Consider the following 20,896-nt stretch of genomic DNA (forward strand, 5'->3'; position numbering starts at 1 on the left):
CAGGCAGAGACAGTGTCAGCAGTGGACGGGCAGGGTATGGGAAGCACACAACCCAATGACTTCTCTGGGTTCACATCATAGTAATGGCTTCTGGAGCATTAACGTTGGGCACGTAATTCTCAATAATGAAAGAAAAATTAGATTTTTTTTAAATCAAGGAAATAGAAAAGATTCCATCTTCCTGTTTTGTATTCAACCCCCTTGGATTCAGAATTCTCTTAACACCACAGAAGCAGGCAGCACTATTTATAGCCCTAACGGAAGTCTCCAAGGATACCTAGGGGACTTGGGACTCCTTCAAGTTCCATAAGCCCAATCAGTGGTTTTTAATCACAATTGCAAAGCATTTTCTGGAAACACCAGAAAGTAAAGCAGACAAGTTAATTCATGGGATGTCTGATTTTGTCTCAAATACTAATACAAAATTTATCTTGGACTGGAGAGAAGAAACTTGAAGTTGGCAACATAAAGTCCTATCAATTTTCCATTAAACTCTCAAATACTATAACTTCAAAAATACCAAGCTGGTTAGCAACAACAACAACAAAAAATAGTTCTGGCCATCACCAAATGAAGTAAACAGCTCACACACACTGCCACACATAAACATACACATCACAAGTTTCCAGGTAATTATATTTTTAGACAAATAGATTGCAAAGATTTGAAGAAAGGCAGATACAAAGAAGCTTTTAGAAAGAGATTGCTGGGTGCAGAAATGCTAACATGCAGTTTCTAAAGAGAGGAGTTACAAATTAAGAAGAAATTTTCTGATAGTGAGGTTTAGGTTAGATTATTTCTAAGATTTCTGCCAGGACTTGAATGATATTTCTCTCGCAAACGTTCAGGCAGACTGTTCCAAAAGTGACCTCAAAGTCAAGCTGCCAGCACCAAACCATTTGGTTTCTGTTCTATGCTTACCTAGAGTGGGTGAGGGAAAGTGACATACACTTGGAAGATCTGTAACATATCTAATAGTTATAACGCATCAGACAATTTTATGAAACAGGTTTTCCAGATTTACATGACACCCACGCCAATACTGATAGACAGACAGACAGACAGAAATAGACAGGTAGCTAGACGATAGGTAGGTAAGCCAGTTGCCATAGAGTCGATTTTGATTCACGGTGACCCCATCTGTGTCAGAGCAGAACTGTGTTCCATATAATTTTCAGTGGCTGATTTTTCAGAAGTAGATCACCAGGCCTTTCTTTTGAGGCATTTTTGGGTAGACTCACATCTTCAATTCTTGCAGTTAGCAGCCAGGCTAGTCAATTATTTGTACCACCCAGGGACTCCAAACCAGTTGCTACGGAGTGGATTTTGACTCATGGTGACAACAGATAGATGATGGATGGCTGCATTATGGAAGATAGATGGATAGATAGATAGGCAGACAGACAGACAGATAAAAGTTTGAAGGCAGGATGGCGAACTTGCCTGCATGGCCACCTCTTTGCTCTCACTACTAGGACCCAGCGACCATTCATAGTGGACAATCTGGTGATCATCACTGCTCTGGTTTCCATTCAGAGTGATGGAGTTTTGGGGCAAAGTTATAGTCTGATTGGGTCCTGCATTGGCAACTGGTGGAGAGTCCACAGCACTGTTGACTATCACGACTGCAGTTGTGGAGTTAGTGGCTCCGTCCGAGTCCATAGTGGTTAACCTACAAAAAGGAAAGGAAGCCATTATGTTGGAAGCATATGCCACATCTTAAGGTAAGTGATCAATTTAGTCTGCTCAGAACAACTAAGAACGAATAGGTGTAAGAAGAAATTTGAGGGTGAAGCTGAGGAAAGAACACAGATCTGAATGTATTTTTGTTTGTTTTTGTTGCTGCTGTTTATTTTATTCATTTAGTCAGTAATGTATTCACATGTTAGAATTTCATGTTATATGGGTTTCTGATTAGTCTTTGGGATGCTGGGTAAGAAAAACATCCTTGGCCAACCTAGAAGTCTCTAATAACTGAGAATAAGAATGTATCAGGTTTAAGTTCTACCTTCAGGCCTGAGCCTGTAGAGCAGTAAATTGCTCATCAGTTTTCAGGTACAAAGTCTTTTTATTTTTAATTCTTTTCTAGAGGACTTAATATAATTATGTTTTCAGGACACTTCTTGCAAAGCAATTTCAGGATTAAGCACTTTCAAATATAAGTCGATGCTCAACCTACACAAGCAAACAACAAAGAGGACTGCATTGACCTTGTACTTGACTGATTCCTGATGTGATTACTGAACAGTGAAGTAGGGTCACTTCATAATTACAGTGAAGTAAGGTCAATCCATGATTCTGGAGGAGAGGTGTTAGTTCTGAGCAGTAATGAGTGCTAATCAGGTGTAAAGAAGAATTTGAGAATGAGGCTATGGAAGGAGCACAGGGCTTATTGGTAGGTAAGGTAAGTGTACAGTTGTTAGGTGCCAAAGAGTCAATTTTGACTCATAGCAACCCTGTGTGACAGAGTAGAAATGCCTCAGAGGGTTTCCTAGGTTGACTAAGGTGCACCTGACCCAAGCCATGGTATTTTCAATTGCCTCGTATGCATGCGAAAGCTGGTCAATGAATAAGGGAGACTGAAGAAGAATTGATGCCCTTGAAATTACGCTGTTGGCAAAGAATACTGAATATACCATGGACTGCCAGAAGAGTCTTTGTCTTGTTGCCAGAAGAATGAAAGAATCTGTCTTGGAAGAAGTATAACCAGAACGCTCCTTAGAAGCAAGGATGGCGAGACTTCGTCTCATGTACTTTGGATGTGTTATCAGGGAGGACCAGTCCCTGGAGAAGGACATTTTGCTTGGTAAAGTAGAAGGTCATTCAAAAAAGAGGAAGACCCTCAAGGAGATGGACTGACACAGTGGCTGCAACAATGGGTTCAAATATAGCAACAATTGTGAGGATAGCACAGGACCAGGCAGTGTTTCGTTCTGTTATATGGGGTTGTTATGAGTTGGAACCAACTCAGCAGCACCTGACAACAACAACAACAATCTTTACAGGAGCAGATCACCAGGTCTTTCTCTCACAGAGCCACTGCATGGGTTTGAACTGCCAACCTTTGGTTAGCAGCCAAGTGCTTAACCATTGCACCACCTGTGTACTTTGAGCTCCCTTTCACAGGATCCCAGATGCTCCACCCAACCAAGATCCAAACTCCAATTCAGGCTCTGAGAGCAAACCAAACACCTACGGCTCTTCCCTCTTCACTAGGCTGAGTCAGGACACGTGCTGACCCCGTAAGGGAACGTCTTCCTGGTAAAATGGGGATAGCAACAGTAACCCACCTCAATCAGAGGGTGAAGAGTGAATCCAAAGTACCTTGTAAAGTGGCATTTCATTCTATGTATATTTTACCTCCATAAATAAAGTGCAGTAGAAATACTTTTAATAACAGCTTTTCTTTAGTCCTCTCTGGCTTTTATATCAGAATGTTCCCATAAGTCAGCCTTGGCAAAACTCTCAGATAAAAACTAGACAATAATTTGGCAGCATGTATCAAATGCCTTAAAAACATACATGCTTTCTAACCCAGAAATTTTACCAGTACCCCCAAATTTAAGTATAAGGACATTAATCCCAAACATTGAGTAACAGAGCTGAACTAATACACTACAGTATATTAGCACAGCATCAGATATGATGGTGCCAATATTCAGTCACAGGACTATTCATGATAAATAGGGAATCCGAAAGCAGACCCATACATAAATGAAAACTTGGTATAGGAGAGATGTGCTATTGCAGATTGGGAAAGAAAAGAGTAGATATCGAAGTTATCTGTACTGGGACAACTAATTATCAATACGGTTAAAAATAAGTTAAATTGGATTTCACCACTAATGAGCTACAATCAATACATTGTAGATAAAAATTTAAATGTGAAAGACCAAACTTTTAAATTTTAGAAGAAATCATACAAGTAGCTTGCAAAACATCTTGTATGTTTCGATCCAAGTTTTCTTTAAAAAAGAAAATTTAAGTTTATGTGTGTATAGAGAAAGGACTATAATAGTAAGTAGTAAACTGTTAGGGTGGTTATTTCTAGGTGGTGGAATTATGGGAGGTATTTAATTTCCTTCTTTCTGCTTATATATGTATCCTGTTTTTTTTTGTTTTTTGTTTTGCTTTTGCTTTAATGGTAAACATGCATTGCACTTATAAGAAAAAATACTGTTTTTTTAAACTCATGCGTTGTCACCTGTCTCTTGAAAACCTATGGTCTGTCTAGGCTAAGCTGTCTCTGCCAGGTGGTAAACTAAACACACACACACACACACACACACACACAAAAAAAACTAAACTAAAAAAAAAAATGAAAGCACCAATGGCTGCTTAATCGGCCTCCACAGAGCCTGTGGCTCTCAAGGTATTTACTCTTTTTTTTTTAAAACTAATATTTTATTGTGTTTCCGGTGAAGGTTTACACAGCAGTTTCTACACAATTCAACGTTGCATACATTCCTCCCAATGCATGAACATTCTCATTATTTCCATTCTGGTTGTTCCATTTCCATTAATCTAGTTTCCCTGCCCCCTTACATTCTCATATTTGTTTTAAAGTAATTGTTCACCATTTGGTCTCATACAGGTGATTTTTTAAGGGAGCACAGTACTTATGGGTGATATTCATTATCTTGTAAGCCAATCTGTTATTTAGCTACAAGGTGACCTCGGAGGCTAGTTTCCCTACTGGTTTGATGGGTATCTCAGGGCAATAGTCTCAGAGATGCCTCCAGTCTCAACCAGCTCAGTAAGTCTACTTTCATTTTGTTTTTTAAAGAATTTGAGGTTCTGTTCCATATTTTTCTCCCATTCCATCAGGGTCCATCTATCTATTCTGGCCCTGATTAAAATGGTCAGTAGTGGTAGCTGGGCACAATCTAGTTCTTCTGGTCTCAGGATAGATGAGGCTGTCCAAGGTATCCACTCTTAATAATAAAATAAGCTTGCAAGTGAGGTAAATTACTTAAGCTGAGATTTCAAATAAAGCAAAACAGAAGCTTTTACAACCATGTGTACATCTGAGATGCTCTAGAGCATCTCTGTGCATCTTTTAGTTAAAGATAAATTCAGTCAGATTCTTGAGGGTTTCTTAATCAGGAGAGGCTTCAGAGGGTCCACGAACATATGTATATATGGACTCTTTCTCTGAAATCATCAGACTCTTAAAGGAGTATATGAGACCTTAAAAAAACACAACATGTGGTATGCAGCTAAGCAATACTTAGAGGAAAATTATACCTTTAAAAGCTTATATACTAACAGAAGAAAGATCTAATGCAAATGACTTAAGATTCTACCCAAAAAAAAAAAAAAAAGTTTTTAAAAAAAGAAGAGCAAAGTAAATCCAACATAAATAGAAGGAAGAAAATAATAAAAAACCAAAATCAACAAATTAGAAAATAGATCAAAAGAAAATTAACATAGCTCTACTTGAAGGTTCTTTGAAAAGATGAACAAATATAACAAACCCTTAACTAGGCTCATCAAAAGCAAGAGAGAAAGAGACACAAATCACCAATATTGGGAATGAAAAAGGGCCTATAAGCACAGATCCTATAGATGTTAAGAGGATAATATGAAGATACCATGAACCACTTTACGCCAATAAATTTGACAATTTAGATGAAATGGACAGATTTCTTGAAAACAACTTACCAAAACTGATACAAGAAGAAACGGAAAGTCTGAATGCCTTACACCTATTAACGGTGGCTGGGTGGCACAAATGTTAACTGTTCAACAACTAGCCAAAAGGTTGGAGGTCAGAACCCCCCCAGAGGCTCCTCGGGAGAGAGGCCTGGCAATCTGCTTCTGAAAGGTCACACCCTTGAAAACCCTATACAGCAATTGTACCCTGCACACATGGGCTCTCTGTGAGTCAGAATTAACTTGATGACAACCAACAACAAGAAAATCTGTTAAAGAATTGAATGAATGTGCTGTCAAAAACCTTCTCAAAAAGAAAATTCCAGGCCCAGATGATTTTACTAGTGAATTCTATCAAACATTCATGAAGAACTAACACTAGTTATACACAAGCATTTTTAGAAAACAGACGAGTATGGTTCACTACCCAACTTGTTTTATTGGGCCTCCACAATGCTCATACCAAAACCTGGCAAAGACATTGCAAAAAAAGAGAAAATTATAGACCAATATTTGTTGTGGATATACAGGCAAAAATCAAATTGAATCCAACAATATATAAAAAGTCTAAGTACATCGTGGGGCCAAGAGGGCTGACTAGGTAGACGCTACCTCGGATCCCTCTTGCAACAAAGACTCGGAAAAACAAGTGAATCGATCACATACATGACAATCTACGAACCCTGAACAACAAACACAGATTTAAAGAGTTGACCTGACTGACAGAGATGGAGAACGAACAACTACGGGGAAGCAGCGACTGTTTTCGGAGATTGGAGCCAGCGTCCCAGTCAGGTAACCTCAGCGCCGGGCTTAGGACTGGGCGCAGGGGAGCTGACCACAACATCTTGTGACTGCGCAAACATGGGGCGCAGCCCTACCCCCCTGAACTGACCCCGGGAGGGGGCCCAGCCGGTCCGCGCGGGCAGTGCGGTGACGCGGCTGGCAGGACGAGAAGCCCCTGGGAGGCAGCGACTGGTTTTGGAGCCGGGAGTGCAGCGTCCCAGCCGGGGAACCTTGGCGCCAGGTTTGGACTGGGCGCAGGGGAGCTGAACACAACATCTTGTGACGGCGCAAACACAAGGTGCAGCCCTACTCCCCTGAACTAACCCCGGGAGGGGGCCCAGCCAGTCCACGGAGGCGGCGCAGCGACGCGGCTGGCAGGACGAGAAGCCCCCAGGAGGCAGCGACTGATTTTGGAGCCGGCAGTGCAGTGCCCCAGCAGGGGAACCTTGACGCTGAGCTTTGGACTGGCAGCGGAGGATCTGACCACGGCTTCAGCGGGCCAGACCTTCGGGGACAATCTCCACACAGCCAGCACACATAGGCGACATGCCCCTTGGAAATCTCAGATAAAATAGTCATTCCAAGCAAGATAAGCAACTTTGGCTATATTCCGGAGTGCTACTCTCTCCTGTTTTTCTGAACCTCCCCCCCCCTTCCCAGGCGGCTTCATTAACATTGGAATTTCCTCAGCCACAGGGAGAACGGCTCCGGCTCTGCGGCTTTGCTTTTCCCTTTTTTTTTTTTTTGGTCTTTTCCTAACCCATTCTTCTGGCCAGAGAGAAGCAACCACAAAAAACCCAGGGACCAAAAATCCTTCCCTAATTGGACTAAAAACACAGAACAAGCTCCAGCCAAGCATATACGATCCAAATCTTGGGCTTTCATCCTTACAGGGAACAAGGTGGCTGTTATAATGCAAAGGCAGTTCTGATAGGGATCTGACTGCATTTTTTTTAGGGGATTTACTGGAAAAACAAGATTCCCAGGTCTGATATCTCTGATTATTCAACAGAGCCCTCACTGACCCACAACAGGGAACTGAGGGCTGAAGCTCCCCCCAGACCACCTAGCCTCTTGCCTTAGGGGTCTAAGGAGGGTGACACCTACCAATCAGTAGAGGTACTTGCACTGGGGGCCTAAGGTACAGCTGCAGAGCCCTCCACCAAGGTGCTATAGGAATAGAGACACACCTACCTCACTGGCACTTGGGGGAAGCCTGTCAGCATCCTGCCCCCCCTGAAGTGTGAACCCCAGCTGCTAGTAGAATCTGGTGCACACAACTATCACCACTACTTCTCGAGGTGGATAGGTGTTAGGGTGCAGCACACACTTGATGACCCCAAATCAGATTCTACTCAAGAATACTGAATAGACTCAGGCATATATATCTGGCAACAGCACAAACCAGCTGGTAATAGGTCATAAGTAAGTCAAGGGCTATAACAAACAAGACACCACGATCTAGTAGCCCATCCACGTATATTGAAAGAAAACAAAACAAGATAAGACTCACTGAGCAAAAATAGAATAAATCACTACTATATCTTAGTGATGGCTCGGAGACAGCAGTCAATATCAAACCACATAAAGAAGCAGACCATGACAACTTCTACAACCCCCCAAACAAAAGAATCAAAATATTTCCCAAATGAAGATACAGTCCTGGAATTATCAGATACAGAATATAAAAAACTAATTTACAGAATGCTTCAAGACATCAGGGATCACCTCAGAAATGAAATAAGGCAAACTGCAGAAAAAGCCAAGGAACACACTGATAAAACAGTTGAAGAACTCAAAAAGATTATTCAAGAACATAGTGGAAAAATTAATAAGTTGCAAGAATCCATAGAGAGACAGCAGGCAGAAATCCAAAAGATTAACAATAAAATTACAGAATTAGACAACGCAATAGGAAGTCAGAGGAGCAGACTCGAGCAATTAGAATGCAGACTGGGAAATCTGGAGGACCAGGGAATTAACACCAACATAGCTGGAAAAAAATCAGATAAAAGAATTTAAAAAAATGAAGAAACCCTAAGAATCATGTGGGACTCTATCAAGAAGGATAACTTGCGTGTGACTGGAGTCCCAGAACAGGGAGGGAGGACAGAAAACACAGAGTAAATAGTTGAAGATCTGCTGACAGAAAACTTCCCTGACATCATGAAAGATAAAAGGATATCCATCCAAGATGCTCATCGAACCCCATTTAAGATTGATCCAAAAAGAAAAACACCAAGACACCTTATCATCAAACTTGCCAAAACCAAAGATAAAGAGAAAATTTTAAAAGCAGCCAGGGATAAAAGAAAGGTCTCCTTCAAGGCAGAATCAATAAGTTCAGACTACTCAGCAGAAACCATGTAGGCAAGAAGGCAATGGGATGACATATACAGAGCACTGAAGGAGAAAAACTGCCAGCCAAGGATCATATATCCAGCAAAACTCTCTCTCAAATATGAAGGTGAAATTAAGATATTTACAGATAAACACAAGCTTAGAGAATTTGCAAAAACCAAACCAAAGCTACCAGAAATACTAAAGGAAATTGTTTGGTCAGAAAACCAATAATATCAGATACCAGCACAACACAAGGTCACAGAACTGAACATCCTGATATCAGCTCAAATAGGGAAATCACAAAAACAAATTAAAATTAATTTTAAAAAGAAAAAAATGCTCAAAATGGAATCATTGAAGTCAATATGTAAAAGATCACAGTAATCAAAAAGAGGGTCTAAATACAGAAGGCATAGAACTGCCATATGGAGAGGGATACAAGGCGATATAGGACAATACAAGTTAGGTTTTCACTTAGAAAAATAGGGGTAAATATTAAGATAACCACAAAAAGGTATAACAACTCCGTAACTCAAAATAAAAACCAAGAAAAACGTAACGACTCAACAAACATAAAGTCAAATACTATGAAAATGAGGATCTCACAATTTACAAAGAAAAAAGTCTCAGCACAAAAAAGTAACTGGAAAAATGAAATTGTCAACAACACACATAAAAAGGCATCAAAATGACAACACTAAACACTTACTTATCTATAATTACGCTGAATGTAAATGGACTAAATGCACCAATAAAGAGACAGAGAGTCTCGGACTGGATAAAGAAACACAATCCATCTATATGCTGCCTACAAGAGACACACCTTAGACTTAGAGACACAAACAAACTAAAACTCAAAGGATGGAAAAAAATATATCAAGCAAACAATAAGTAAAAAAAGAATTGCAATATTAATTTCTGACAAAATAGACTTTAAACTTAAATCCTCCACAAAGGATAAAGAAGGACACTATATAATGATAAAAGGGACAATTGATCAGGAAGATATAACCATATTAAATATTTATGCACCCAATGACAGGGCTGCAAGATACATAAATCAAATTTTAACAGAACTGAAAAGTGAGATAGACACCTCCACAATTATAGTAGGAGACTTCAACACACCACTTTTGGAGAAGGACAGGACATCCAGTAAGCTCAATAGAGACACGGAAGGCCTAATTAGAACAATCAACCAACTTGACCTCATTGACTTATACAGAACTCTCCACCCAACAGCTGCAAAGTATACTTTTTTTTCTAGCGCACATGGAACATTCTCTAGAATAGACCACATATTAGGTCATAAAACAAACCTTTGCAGAATCCAAAACATCGAAATACTACAAAGCATCTTCTCAGACCACAAGGCAATAAAAGTAGAAATCAATAACAGAAAAACTAGGGAAAAGAAATCAAATACTTGGAAACTGAACAATATCCTCCTGAAAAAAGACTGGGTTATAGAAGACATCAAGGAGGGAATAAGGAAATTCATAGAATGCAACAAGAATGAAAATACTTCCTATCAAAACCTCTGGGACACAGCAAAAGCAGTGCTCAGAGGCCAATTTATATCAATAAATGCACACATACAAAAAGAAGAAAGAGCCAAAATCAGAGAACTGTCCCTACAACTTGAACAAATAGAAAGTGAGCAACAAAAGAACCCATCAGGCACCAGAAAAAAACAAATAATAAAAATCAGAGCTGAACTAAATGAATTAGAGAACAGAAAAACAATTGAAAGAATTAACAAAGCCAAAAGCTGGTTCTTTGAAAAAATTCACAAAATCGATAAACCATTGGCTAGACTGACTAAAGAAATACAGGAAAGGAAACAAATAACCCGAATAAGAAACGAGAAGGGCCACATCACAACAGACCCAACTGAAATTAAAAGAATCATATCAGATTATTATGAAAAATTGTATGCTAACAAATTTGAAAACCTAGAAGAAATGGATGAATTCCTGGAAAAACACTACCTACCTAAACTAACACAATCAGAAGTAGAACAACTAAATAGACCCATAACAAAAAAAGAGATTGAAACCGTAATCAAAAAACTCCCAACAAAAAAAAGCCCTGGCCCGGATGGCTATACTGCAGAGTTCTACCAAACTTTCAGAGAAGCGATAACACCACTACTGCTCACGGTATTTCAAAATATAGAAAATGACAGAATACTACCCAACTCATTCTATGAAGCCACCATCTCCCTGATACCAAAACCAGGTAAAGACATCACAAAAAAAGAAAATTACAGACCTATATCCCTCATGAACATAGATGCAAAAATCCTCAACAAAATTCTAGCCAATAGAATTCAACAACATATCAAAAAAATAATTCACCACGACCAAGTGGGATTTATACCAGGTATGCAAGGCTGGTTTAATATTAGAAAAACCATTAATGTAATCCACCATATAAATAAAACAAAAGACGAAAACCACATGATCTTATCAATTGATGCAGAAAAGGCATTTGACAAAGTCCAACACCCATTTATGATAAAAACTCTCACCAAAATAGGAATTGAAGGAAAATTCCTCAACATAATAAAGGGCATCTATGCAAAGCCAACAGCCAACATCACTCTAAATGGAGAGAGCCTGAAAGCATTTCCCTTGAGAACGGGAACCAGACAAGGATGCCCTTTATCACCACTCTTATTCGACATTGTGCTAGAGGTCCTAGCCAGAGCAATTAGGCTAGACAAAGAAATAAAGGGCATCCGGATTGGCAAAGAGGAAGTAAAATTATCTCTATTTGCAGATGACATGATCTTATACACAGAAAACCCCAAGGAATCCTCCAGAAAACTACTGAAACTAGTAGAAGAGTTTGGCAGAGTCTCAGGTTATATGATAAACATACAAAAATCACTTGTATTCCTCTACATCAACAAAAAGAACATCGAAGAGGAAATCACCAACTCAATACCATTCACAGTAGCCCCCAAGAAGATAAAATACTTAGGAATAAATCTTACCAAGGATGTAAAAGACCTATAGAAAGAAAACTACAAAGCTCTACTATAAGAAATTAAAAAGGACATACTTAAGTGGAAAAACATACCTTGCTCATGGATAGGAAGACTTAACATAGTAAAAATGTCTATTCTACCAAAACCCATCTATACATACAATGCACTTCCGATCCAAATTCCAATGTCATTTTTTGAGGGGATAGAGAAACAAATCACCAACTTCATATGGAAGGGAAAGAAGCCCCGGATAAGCAAAGCATTACTGAAAAAGAAGAAGAAAGTGGGAGGCCTCACTCTACCTGACTTCAGAACCTATTATACAGCCACAGTAGTCAAAACAGCCTGGTACTGGTACAACAACAGACACATAGACCAGTGGAACAGAATTGAGAACCCAGATATAAATCCATCCACATATGAGCAGCTGATATTTGACAAAGGCCCAGTGTCAGTTAATTGCGGAAAAGATAGTCTTTTTAACAAATGGTGCTGGCATAACTGGATATCCATTTGCACAAAAATGAAACAGGACCCATACCTCACACCATGCACAAAAACTAACTCCAAGTGGATCAAAGACCTAAACATAAAGACTAAAACGATAAAGATCATGGAAGAAAAAATAGAGACAACCTTAGGAGCCCTAATACAAGGCATAAACAGAATACAAAACATTACCAAAAATGAAGAGAAACCTGATAACTGGGAGCTCCTAAAAATCAAACACTTATGCTCATCTAAAGACTTCACTGAAAGAGTAAAAAGACCACCTACAGACTGGGAAAGAATTTTCAGCTATGACATCTCCGACTAGCGCCTGATCTCTAAAATCTACATGATTCTGTCAAAACTCAACCACAAAAAGACAAACAACCCAATCAAGAAGTGAGCAAAGGATATGAACACACACTTCACTAAAGAAGATATTCAGGCAGCTACCAGATACATGAGAAAATGCTCTCGATCATTAGCCAGTAGAGAAATGCAAATTAAAACTACGATGAGATTCTATCTCACTCCAACGAGGCTGGCATTAATCCTAAAACACAAAATAATAAATGTTGGAGAGGCTGCGGAGAGATTGGAACTCTTATACACTGCTGGTGGGAATGTAAAATGGTACAACCACTTTGGAAATCTCTCTGGCGTTATCTTAAACAGTTAGAAATAGAACTACCATACAACCCAGAAACCCCACTCCTTGGAATATACCCTAGAGAAATAAGAGCCTTTACACAAACAGATATATGCACACCCATGTTTATTGCAGCTCTGTTTACAATAGCAAAAAGCTGGAAGCAACCAAGGTGTCCACCAACAGATGAATGGTTAAATAAATTGTGGTATATTCACACAATGGAATACTACGCATCGATCAAGAACAGTGACGAATCTGTGAAACATTTCATAACATGGAGGAACCTGGAAGGCATTATGCTGAGTGAAATTAGTCAGAGGCAAAAGGACAAATATTGTATAAGACCACTGTTATAAGATCTTGAGAAATAGTATAAACTAAGAAGAACACATACTTTTGTGGTTACGAGGCGGGGAGGGAGGGAGGGTGGGAGAGGATTTTTTACTGATTAATTAGTAGATAAGAACTACTTTAGGTGAAGGGAAGGACAATACTCAATACACGGAAGGTCAGCTCAACTGGACTGGACCAAAAGCAAAGAAGTTTCTGGGATAAACTGAATGCTTCAAAGGTCAGCGGAGCAATGGTGGGGGTTTGCGGACCATGGTTTAAGGGGACTTCTAAGTCAATTGGCAAAATAATTCTATTATGAAAACATTCTGCATCCCACTTTGAAATGTGGCATCTGGGGTCTTAAATGCTAACAAGCGGCCATCTAAGATGCATCAATTGGTCTCAACCCACCTGGAGCAAAGGACAATGAAGAACACCAAGGTCACACGATAACTATGAGCCCAAGAGACAGAAAGGGCCACATGAACCAGAGACCTACATCATCCTGAGACCAGAAGAACTAGATGGTGCCCGGCCACAATCGATGACTGCCCTGACAGGGAGTACAACAGAGAACCCCTGAGGGAGCAGGAGATCAGTGGGATGCAGACCCCAAATTCTCATAAAAAGACCAGACTTAATGGTCTGACTGAGACTAGAGGAATCCCGGCGGTCATGGTCCCCAAACCTTCTGTTGGCACAAGACAGGAACCATTCCCGAAGACAACTCATCAGACATGAAAGGGACTGGACGGTGGGTAGGAGAGAGATGCTGATGAAGAGTGAGCTACTTGTATCAGGTGGACACTTGAGACTGTGTTGGCATCTCCTGTTTGGAGGGGGATGGGAGGATAGAGTGAGCTGGAAGCTGGCAAAATTGTCTGGAAAGGAGAGACTGGAAGGGCTGACTCATTAGGGGGAGAGCAAGTGGGAGTACAGAGTAAGGTGTATATAAACTTATATGTGACAGTCTGACTTGATTTGTAAACGTTCACTTGAAGCTCAATAAAAGTTAATTAAAAAATTAAATAAATAAATAAAAGTCTGAGTAAAAGAAGCCAGGGAAAAAGGAGTATAAAAAGAAGTAAAATTCCATTTACATAAAATTGTAAAAATGCAAAATAACTTAAAGTGACAGAAATCAGGACAGTGAGTGCCTCGGGATGGAAGTGGAGGAAGCGATAGATTATAAAGGGGCATAAGGAAACTTCTAGAGTGATGTCAAAACTCATCAAATTTTATACTTTAAATATGTGTAGCTTATTATACATCGATTACACCTAAAAGAGTTGTAAAAAGAAAGAAAAAAATGAAGAAACATAATCATCCACCTAACTCTGCCTCACTTTGACTCTGAAGATACAAATGTTCTTTTACATAACTCGACAGAACAGGATGTCATCCCCATACTATTTCCGGCAACCAAAATCAAACGTTTCCAACAAACGGGCACTTATAATTCATATTAATTGATGAGGACATCAATGTCTAAAATGGCTGCCAACCAAAACCCCCAAAGAAACTGAATCTGCCTTGCTTTTGATCAAAATGTTATACAGGCTTAATTAAAGGAAACTGTCAAAACATGAGTAGTAGGAAGCACAAGAAAGCAGGGGAGTCCACTTGCCTGAAAGTATAGTTACCGGGAACAAGGTCAGACAAGTGTAAGACGGGGGAATCAACTGATGTCTTCTCTTCTCTGAAGGGCCCGTTAATTTCTTCCCAGTGGTAACTCACTATTTGAGTATCATCTGTACTTTCTAGAAAGATTTAAAAATAAACAAAAATCAAAATGAGATGCAAGAATAGTAAAACTTGAGTTGTCTAGTTTATATTGTCACATATGTATCAGAGGGAGGTGTCATGGATCAAATTATGTCCCGCAAAAAATGTATCAGCTTGGTTAGGCTATGTGTGGTTGTCCTGCATTCTGTGATTTTCCTATGTGTTCTAAATCATAATCTTCGCCTGTGGTTAAAAGGATTAGGGTGGGATTGTAACACCACCCTTACCCAGGTCACCTCCCTGATCCAATATAAAGGGAGTTTCCCTGGGGTGTGACCTGCACCATCTTTTATCTCTCAAGAGATAAAAGGAAAGAGAAGCTAGCACAGAGTTGGGGACCTCATACCACCAAGAAAGCAGCATCAGGTGCAGAGAGCATCCTTTGGACCAGGGGAAGCTCCTCGACCAGGGGAAGACTGAGGACTAGGACCTTCTTCTAGAGCTGACAGGGAAAGCCTTCCCCTGGAGCCGATGCCTTGAATTTGGACTTTTTGCCTACTTTACTGTGAGGTAATAAATTTCTTTGTTAAAGCCACCTACTTGTGGTATTTCTGTTATGGCAGCACTAGACAACTAAGACAGAACGATTTTTCCTCCTCCTTCTTGGATTTCCATCACTCAGTCCAGTATTTAAGAAGTGTAGTGACAGACACTATCGCTTTTTAAAAAAATAGGAGTCAGTGAAGTGTAGCACATTGAAATGCTACTTTTAAACCTCACTTTACTACAGCATATTATCCAAATGTTCATTTTAAGTGGGTTTCTGAACTGATAGATTCATAAAAGATTTAAGCAATACTTATCTATAATTTACAAAACCCCTTTTGCTACTTTAATTATTAATGTGTAAATCCAGAGAAAGGTAGTACACCTCTATAAAAAATTCTCATTTCTACTTCAAAAGAGAGTAAACAAAATGTGCCATGTAGAATCACAGAAAATTAGACCTGGGAGAAGGCCAGTTTCATTTAATTCATTTAAGGAAAGAACAGGTTCATGTAACTAAGCCTAATTAGAGGAATCAAAACATGATGCATTTTCTCATGCAAATATTTTCATTTAAAATATGCTTTATTTTCATATCATTAAGGAAGAAATGTGGGCATCTATATTATATTTGAATAGCTGCAAACAGTATGTCAATGTGATTTCTGTACATCTGCAAGCCTGCAAAGTGGAGCAGCATTAATGGCTAATAAGTGCTCTTATTCTAACAACCAAGGCAGCTATTCTTCACTCTACATAATTTGGTATTAGCTTTGTGATTAAATGCACATGTCTTAGTTATTTAGTGCTGGTATAACAGAAATACAGGTGGATGTGGTATTTCTGCTCCCTCTGATCCCTCAGCTTTTAGGTGGCTCCATTCTTCTAGTCCATCTGAGTGTAGACCTCACCCCCTCAGCCTCAATAGGCCCTGTTCTTCTGCCTCTTGAGCATGGCAGCCCCACCTCCTCAGCTTTGGGTAGCAGCCCCATATCCCTGGCACACCTTAAAGGCAGCCCCATATGTCAGATCTGAGTTGGCAAAGATCCAACTCTTTGAAACCCAGGAGGGTGTGGCCACACCCTTTGAGATCCAAGAGACCAGGGCCCCACCCTTTGAAACCGAGAATGTCTTGCTACCAGTGCTTCTTCCAACAGTTCTGTTGATCTCCGAGCTGCTCCAGGGAAGGTGCTTTTCTTTTCTTGGAGGTCATCAGATGTACCTCCTTTGGCCTGTTTCCCGCCTGTAGAATACCAAGAAGCAGATGGCATTCTTTCCTTTCGTTCTTTCCTGTCCCCTTCAGTCTAACCTGATGGGTTTTTCTGCCGTGGTAGCTGGTTAGATCCATCAGTCACAGGCTTAATTTCTTGAACAAGAGATTGTGTAGCCACATCCCTGGTGAACATTCTAGGACATGTGTCCTTAGTTTGTACTACAGAATTTTCCAAATCTTTAAGTTTTGTTTTCACGTTGCACAGTTCATTTTTAAGTCCATCTCTCTCCTCATTTTACTGCATTTTACTATAAGCAACAAAGAGAAACCATGATCTCCTTTAAAATCTTGCTTAGAAATCTCATCGGCCAGATACCCAAGTTTATCACAAGTTCTACCTTTCAACAAACATTTGAACGTAATTCAGACAAGTTCTCTGCCACTGCATAAAAAGCATTGCCCTTCCTCCATTATCCAATCATATGTTTCATCATTTTCTTTTAAAGCCTCTCCAGAAGCACATTTAAATCCACATTTCTAGCAACATTCTGTTGCTGGTGCCAAATGTATTCTCTAAGATGATAGAGACTTTCTCTATAGCTCTCCTCACCTTCTTCTGAGCCCTCATCAAAACTGTCTTTGACATCCATAATTCTACCAACAGTCTCCTCAAGGCAATCTACGGTTTTTACTATTAGGTACCTTAAAACTCTTCCAACATCTACCCATTACCCAATTTGAAAACCACTTCCACATTTTAGGTATCTGTTAGAGGAGCACCCCACTGTGCCAGTACCAAATTCTGTCTTATCTAGTTCTGCCGTAACAGAAATACCACAAATGATTGGCTTTAACAAACAGAAATCTATTTTCTCAATGTTTAGGAGGCTAGAAGTCCAAATTCAGGGTGCTGGTTTTGGGGGAAGGCTCTCTCCCTCTGTCAGCTCTAGGGGAAGGCCTTTGTCTCTTCAGCTTGTTTCCTGATTCCTTGGAGATCTCCATGTGGCCTGGCATCTATCTTCTCCCATCTCTGCTTGCTCGCTTGTTTGTTTAATCTCTTTTATATCTCAAAGGAACTGATTCAAAATACACCCTAAAGTAATCCTGTCTCATTAACACAACAAAGACAACTTGTTTCTAGATGGGATTATAACCACAGGCATCCGAAACGCAAACCAAACCCATTGTGCTGAGTCGCTTCTGACTCACAGTGATCCTATAGAGGTTAGGATTTACAATACATACTTTTGGGGGACACAATTGAATCCATAACAGCACATAAAATGTAATTACCAGTTAAGTTACACTGATATTGTTGAACAAAATCAAACACAGGATATGTTTTCAATCTATCTTCACTTGCATGGGCACCTGTCGTTACACTGGGGCCCACTCCCCATGTATGCTAATAGAAGGTCAAATGAACTCTGAATTAAATTAAACAAACCACCACCTACTGTCACTGAAGGTTACCCTTCTAAGATTTATTAAAAGTGATGTCTCAACTGTTAATCATATATACGACCTCAAAGGTAGATACTTTAATAACCACTTTAATTCCAAAACAAATAGCTGGGCCCCAAATAATTTTTTCATAGGCAAATGAGGCAAAACAGAAAGGAAAGAGAGCACAGGGCAGAGAGGTTGTGATGAAAGAAATAACATGTAAGAACTTTAAGATATAAAACTAAAGAAGGAGATGGTCATCTATCAGTATGTTATATACATGTTATATATATACATATATAAAACTAAATACTGTTAGTGTTTAATGGGAGCTATGCGTTAAGGCTGAGAGAACCTACAGGCTAATATATGTATAATATATTATGTATAATATATTATAATATATGTGTATATATTACATATATATACACACATATATATTACATATATACATAATATGTATAATGTATTATAATATATGTATATATATTACATATATACATATATTATAATATATATATATTAGCCTATAGGTTCTCTCAGTCTTAACGCATAGCTCCCATTAAACACTAATAGTATTTAGGGCAAAACAACACAAACCCAAAACCCAAATTATCGCAGGATACACACGGCTGCCATCGATGAAGGCTGAAGTCAAAGGCAGAGTGAGTTCTTGTATTTGGGGAGAAACAACCGCTACAGGGGGCTGGTTGACTCTTTGGGCTGTGTGAGAGAAAAAAAGAAGCATACTAAACTCAAGTTGTGCATTTATCTATTGTGGCCCAAATAAAATAATGTGATTTTTTAAAAGATTGATTATAAACATTTTGTCACAAAGGTGCTTAACCTAGGAGCCTCCACCATGGAGAGCACTCTTCAAAGATTTGGAGTCTTCCTGTAAAGCTTAGGAGCTTGTCTGCAAGTTTACATTTCTGTTCTTAAGCCCAGGCTCAGCAAAGACATGTCATCATAATCAAACGGTTAGTCACAGAATGTGAGCAGTAGTTCCAGCTCCTGTGATCAACTGGATCTTGAAGCTCCCACTGCAACCCTCCCCCACATCATCATGCTTTAGTTATAATAATAATCAGGTGAATGTACAAAAGAGAGAGCTGTCAGCCCCTAAAGGTAAAAGCTGGAAGGTGAAGTCGGTGCACAGCAGGTCCACCTCAGTTGTATAGGTTGTGCCCTCAGCCCAGCTGTGGAGGTAGCGGAGGCAGAAAGGTACCCATATCCCACTCACTGTGCCAGGGCTGTGCTCGCCCAGATAAAGGGTCATCTGTTTCTAATACACACAAATACACTGGCTGATGGGCTAGTGTTGGCCTGAAAGAGACCAAAACCCATGGCTGTCGAGGTGATTCCGAATCATAGTAACCCTACAGGACAGAGTAGAACTGCCCCACAGGGGTTCCAAGGAGCGCCTGGTGGATTTGAACTGCCAACCTTTTGGTTAGCAGCTGAACTCTCAACCACTGGGCTTGAAAGTCTATGGCCTACACTTCAGTTGCTCAGTTGAATACACTGTCCCTGCAGCTAAGGGTGGAATCATGGGAAATGGAGGGTACATGAAGTAAATGTTAAACAGAGGAACCTATAATATAGACAATTTGCCACCACTCAAGATCAGAGAAAAATAACCTTGTAACCTTAAATAGCATGTAACTGAGCAGTAAGAGCTATACAGAAAGTAGAAAAAAAATCCTTTCATATTTTTTCTACTGTTAAAATAATAATTTATTTACTGTAAAACTAAATAAGACATCACCATGCCACTCAGGTGCCAAAAAAATGAGATGGCCCTGGACAACAGGAGGCCATTCTCTCACACAGGCTTACCTGGCCTAACAGTGACATTTACATATCCTTCTCCAAAGGCATTTTCACTAGAAACAGCTACTTTGAAGGCATAAAGTCCTACTGACAACTGCAACATAGAGAAAAGTTACACAGGTAAACATGGAAAAGACATGACGGGACCATTGTCTAGAGCCTAGCATATCCCAGAAGCCACACTCCTAAAGTCAGCACAGAAAAGGGGCAGGAGAAAGTCTCATTTGGATCTGTCCAGAGGCAGCCACATATCTGAAGCCTGTGCTCTGGAATACTGAGGATCACCGAGATGTGCCTTAAGCTTACCATATTTTTACGCAAATAACATGCGCCTTCTGCGTTTGTTTGCCAACTGCGCGCTCCCCCACAAGGTAAAAGTGCCATTATGCCAATTTTTTTTTTTTTACTTGTTGCTGTAAAAAAAAGTTAGCATAGTGTGCTTATGAAAACACCTTGTTGGGGAGGGCATGGTTGGCAAACAAACATAGAAGGCATGCATTATTTGCATAAACATATGGTGGTTGCAGGTGTTCGCAGGCCCTACAGAGGCATAAGTGAGTTGGACCCACCTAGGCAGCAATTCTCAGGCTTGAGCATAGGGGAATTACTTGGCAAGTGTGTTAAAAAAATGCAGGTCCCAGACACTCTCAGCGGACTTGCATTTTTAACAAGCAGCCCTGGTGAGTTGGCTGCAGGCTGTCTGGGTAGCACACTTTGAGAAACAGAGCTCAGTGACATGAGGGGGTGCATCATTAGCTCTGCAGTCTCAGGAGATGAAGACAACATGCCCATATGGCAGGAAACCAGACATCTAGCAGCTAGCGATGCTATAGGACAGAGTAGAACTTCCCCATAGAGTTATCTATCTAGCAGCTAGGTC

General features: G+C 39.9%; 1 protein-coding gene across 1 annotated transcript in view; it reads right to left on the reverse strand.

Moving 5' to 3' along the window:
• KIAA0319 (KIAA0319 ortholog) overlaps nucleotides 1–20,896 on the reverse strand; it is a 77,665-nt gene that overhangs the window by 39,389 nt on the left and 17,380 nt on the right. Inside the window, exons 7-10 of the mRNA XM_049884937.1 lie at nucleotides 20,023–20,110; nucleotides 18,814–18,906; nucleotides 14,881–15,013; nucleotides 1,444–1,672 (exon numbers count right to left, since the gene is read on the reverse strand). Coding sequence (XP_049740894.1) covers nucleotides 1,444–1,672; nucleotides 14,881–15,013; nucleotides 18,814–18,906; nucleotides 20,023–20,110 — 543 coding nt within the window. The remainder of the gene's footprint in view (nucleotides 1–1,443; nucleotides 1,673–14,880; nucleotides 15,014–18,813; nucleotides 18,907–20,022; nucleotides 20,111–20,896) is intronic.

The sequence above is a fragment of the Elephas maximus genome, chromosome 1, assembly GCF_024166365.1.
Source record: "Elephas maximus indicus isolate mEleMax1 chromosome 1, mEleMax1 primary haplotype, whole genome shotgun sequence".
Classification (NCBI taxonomy): domain Eukaryota; kingdom Metazoa; phylum Chordata; class Mammalia; order Proboscidea; family Elephantidae; genus Elephas; species Elephas maximus.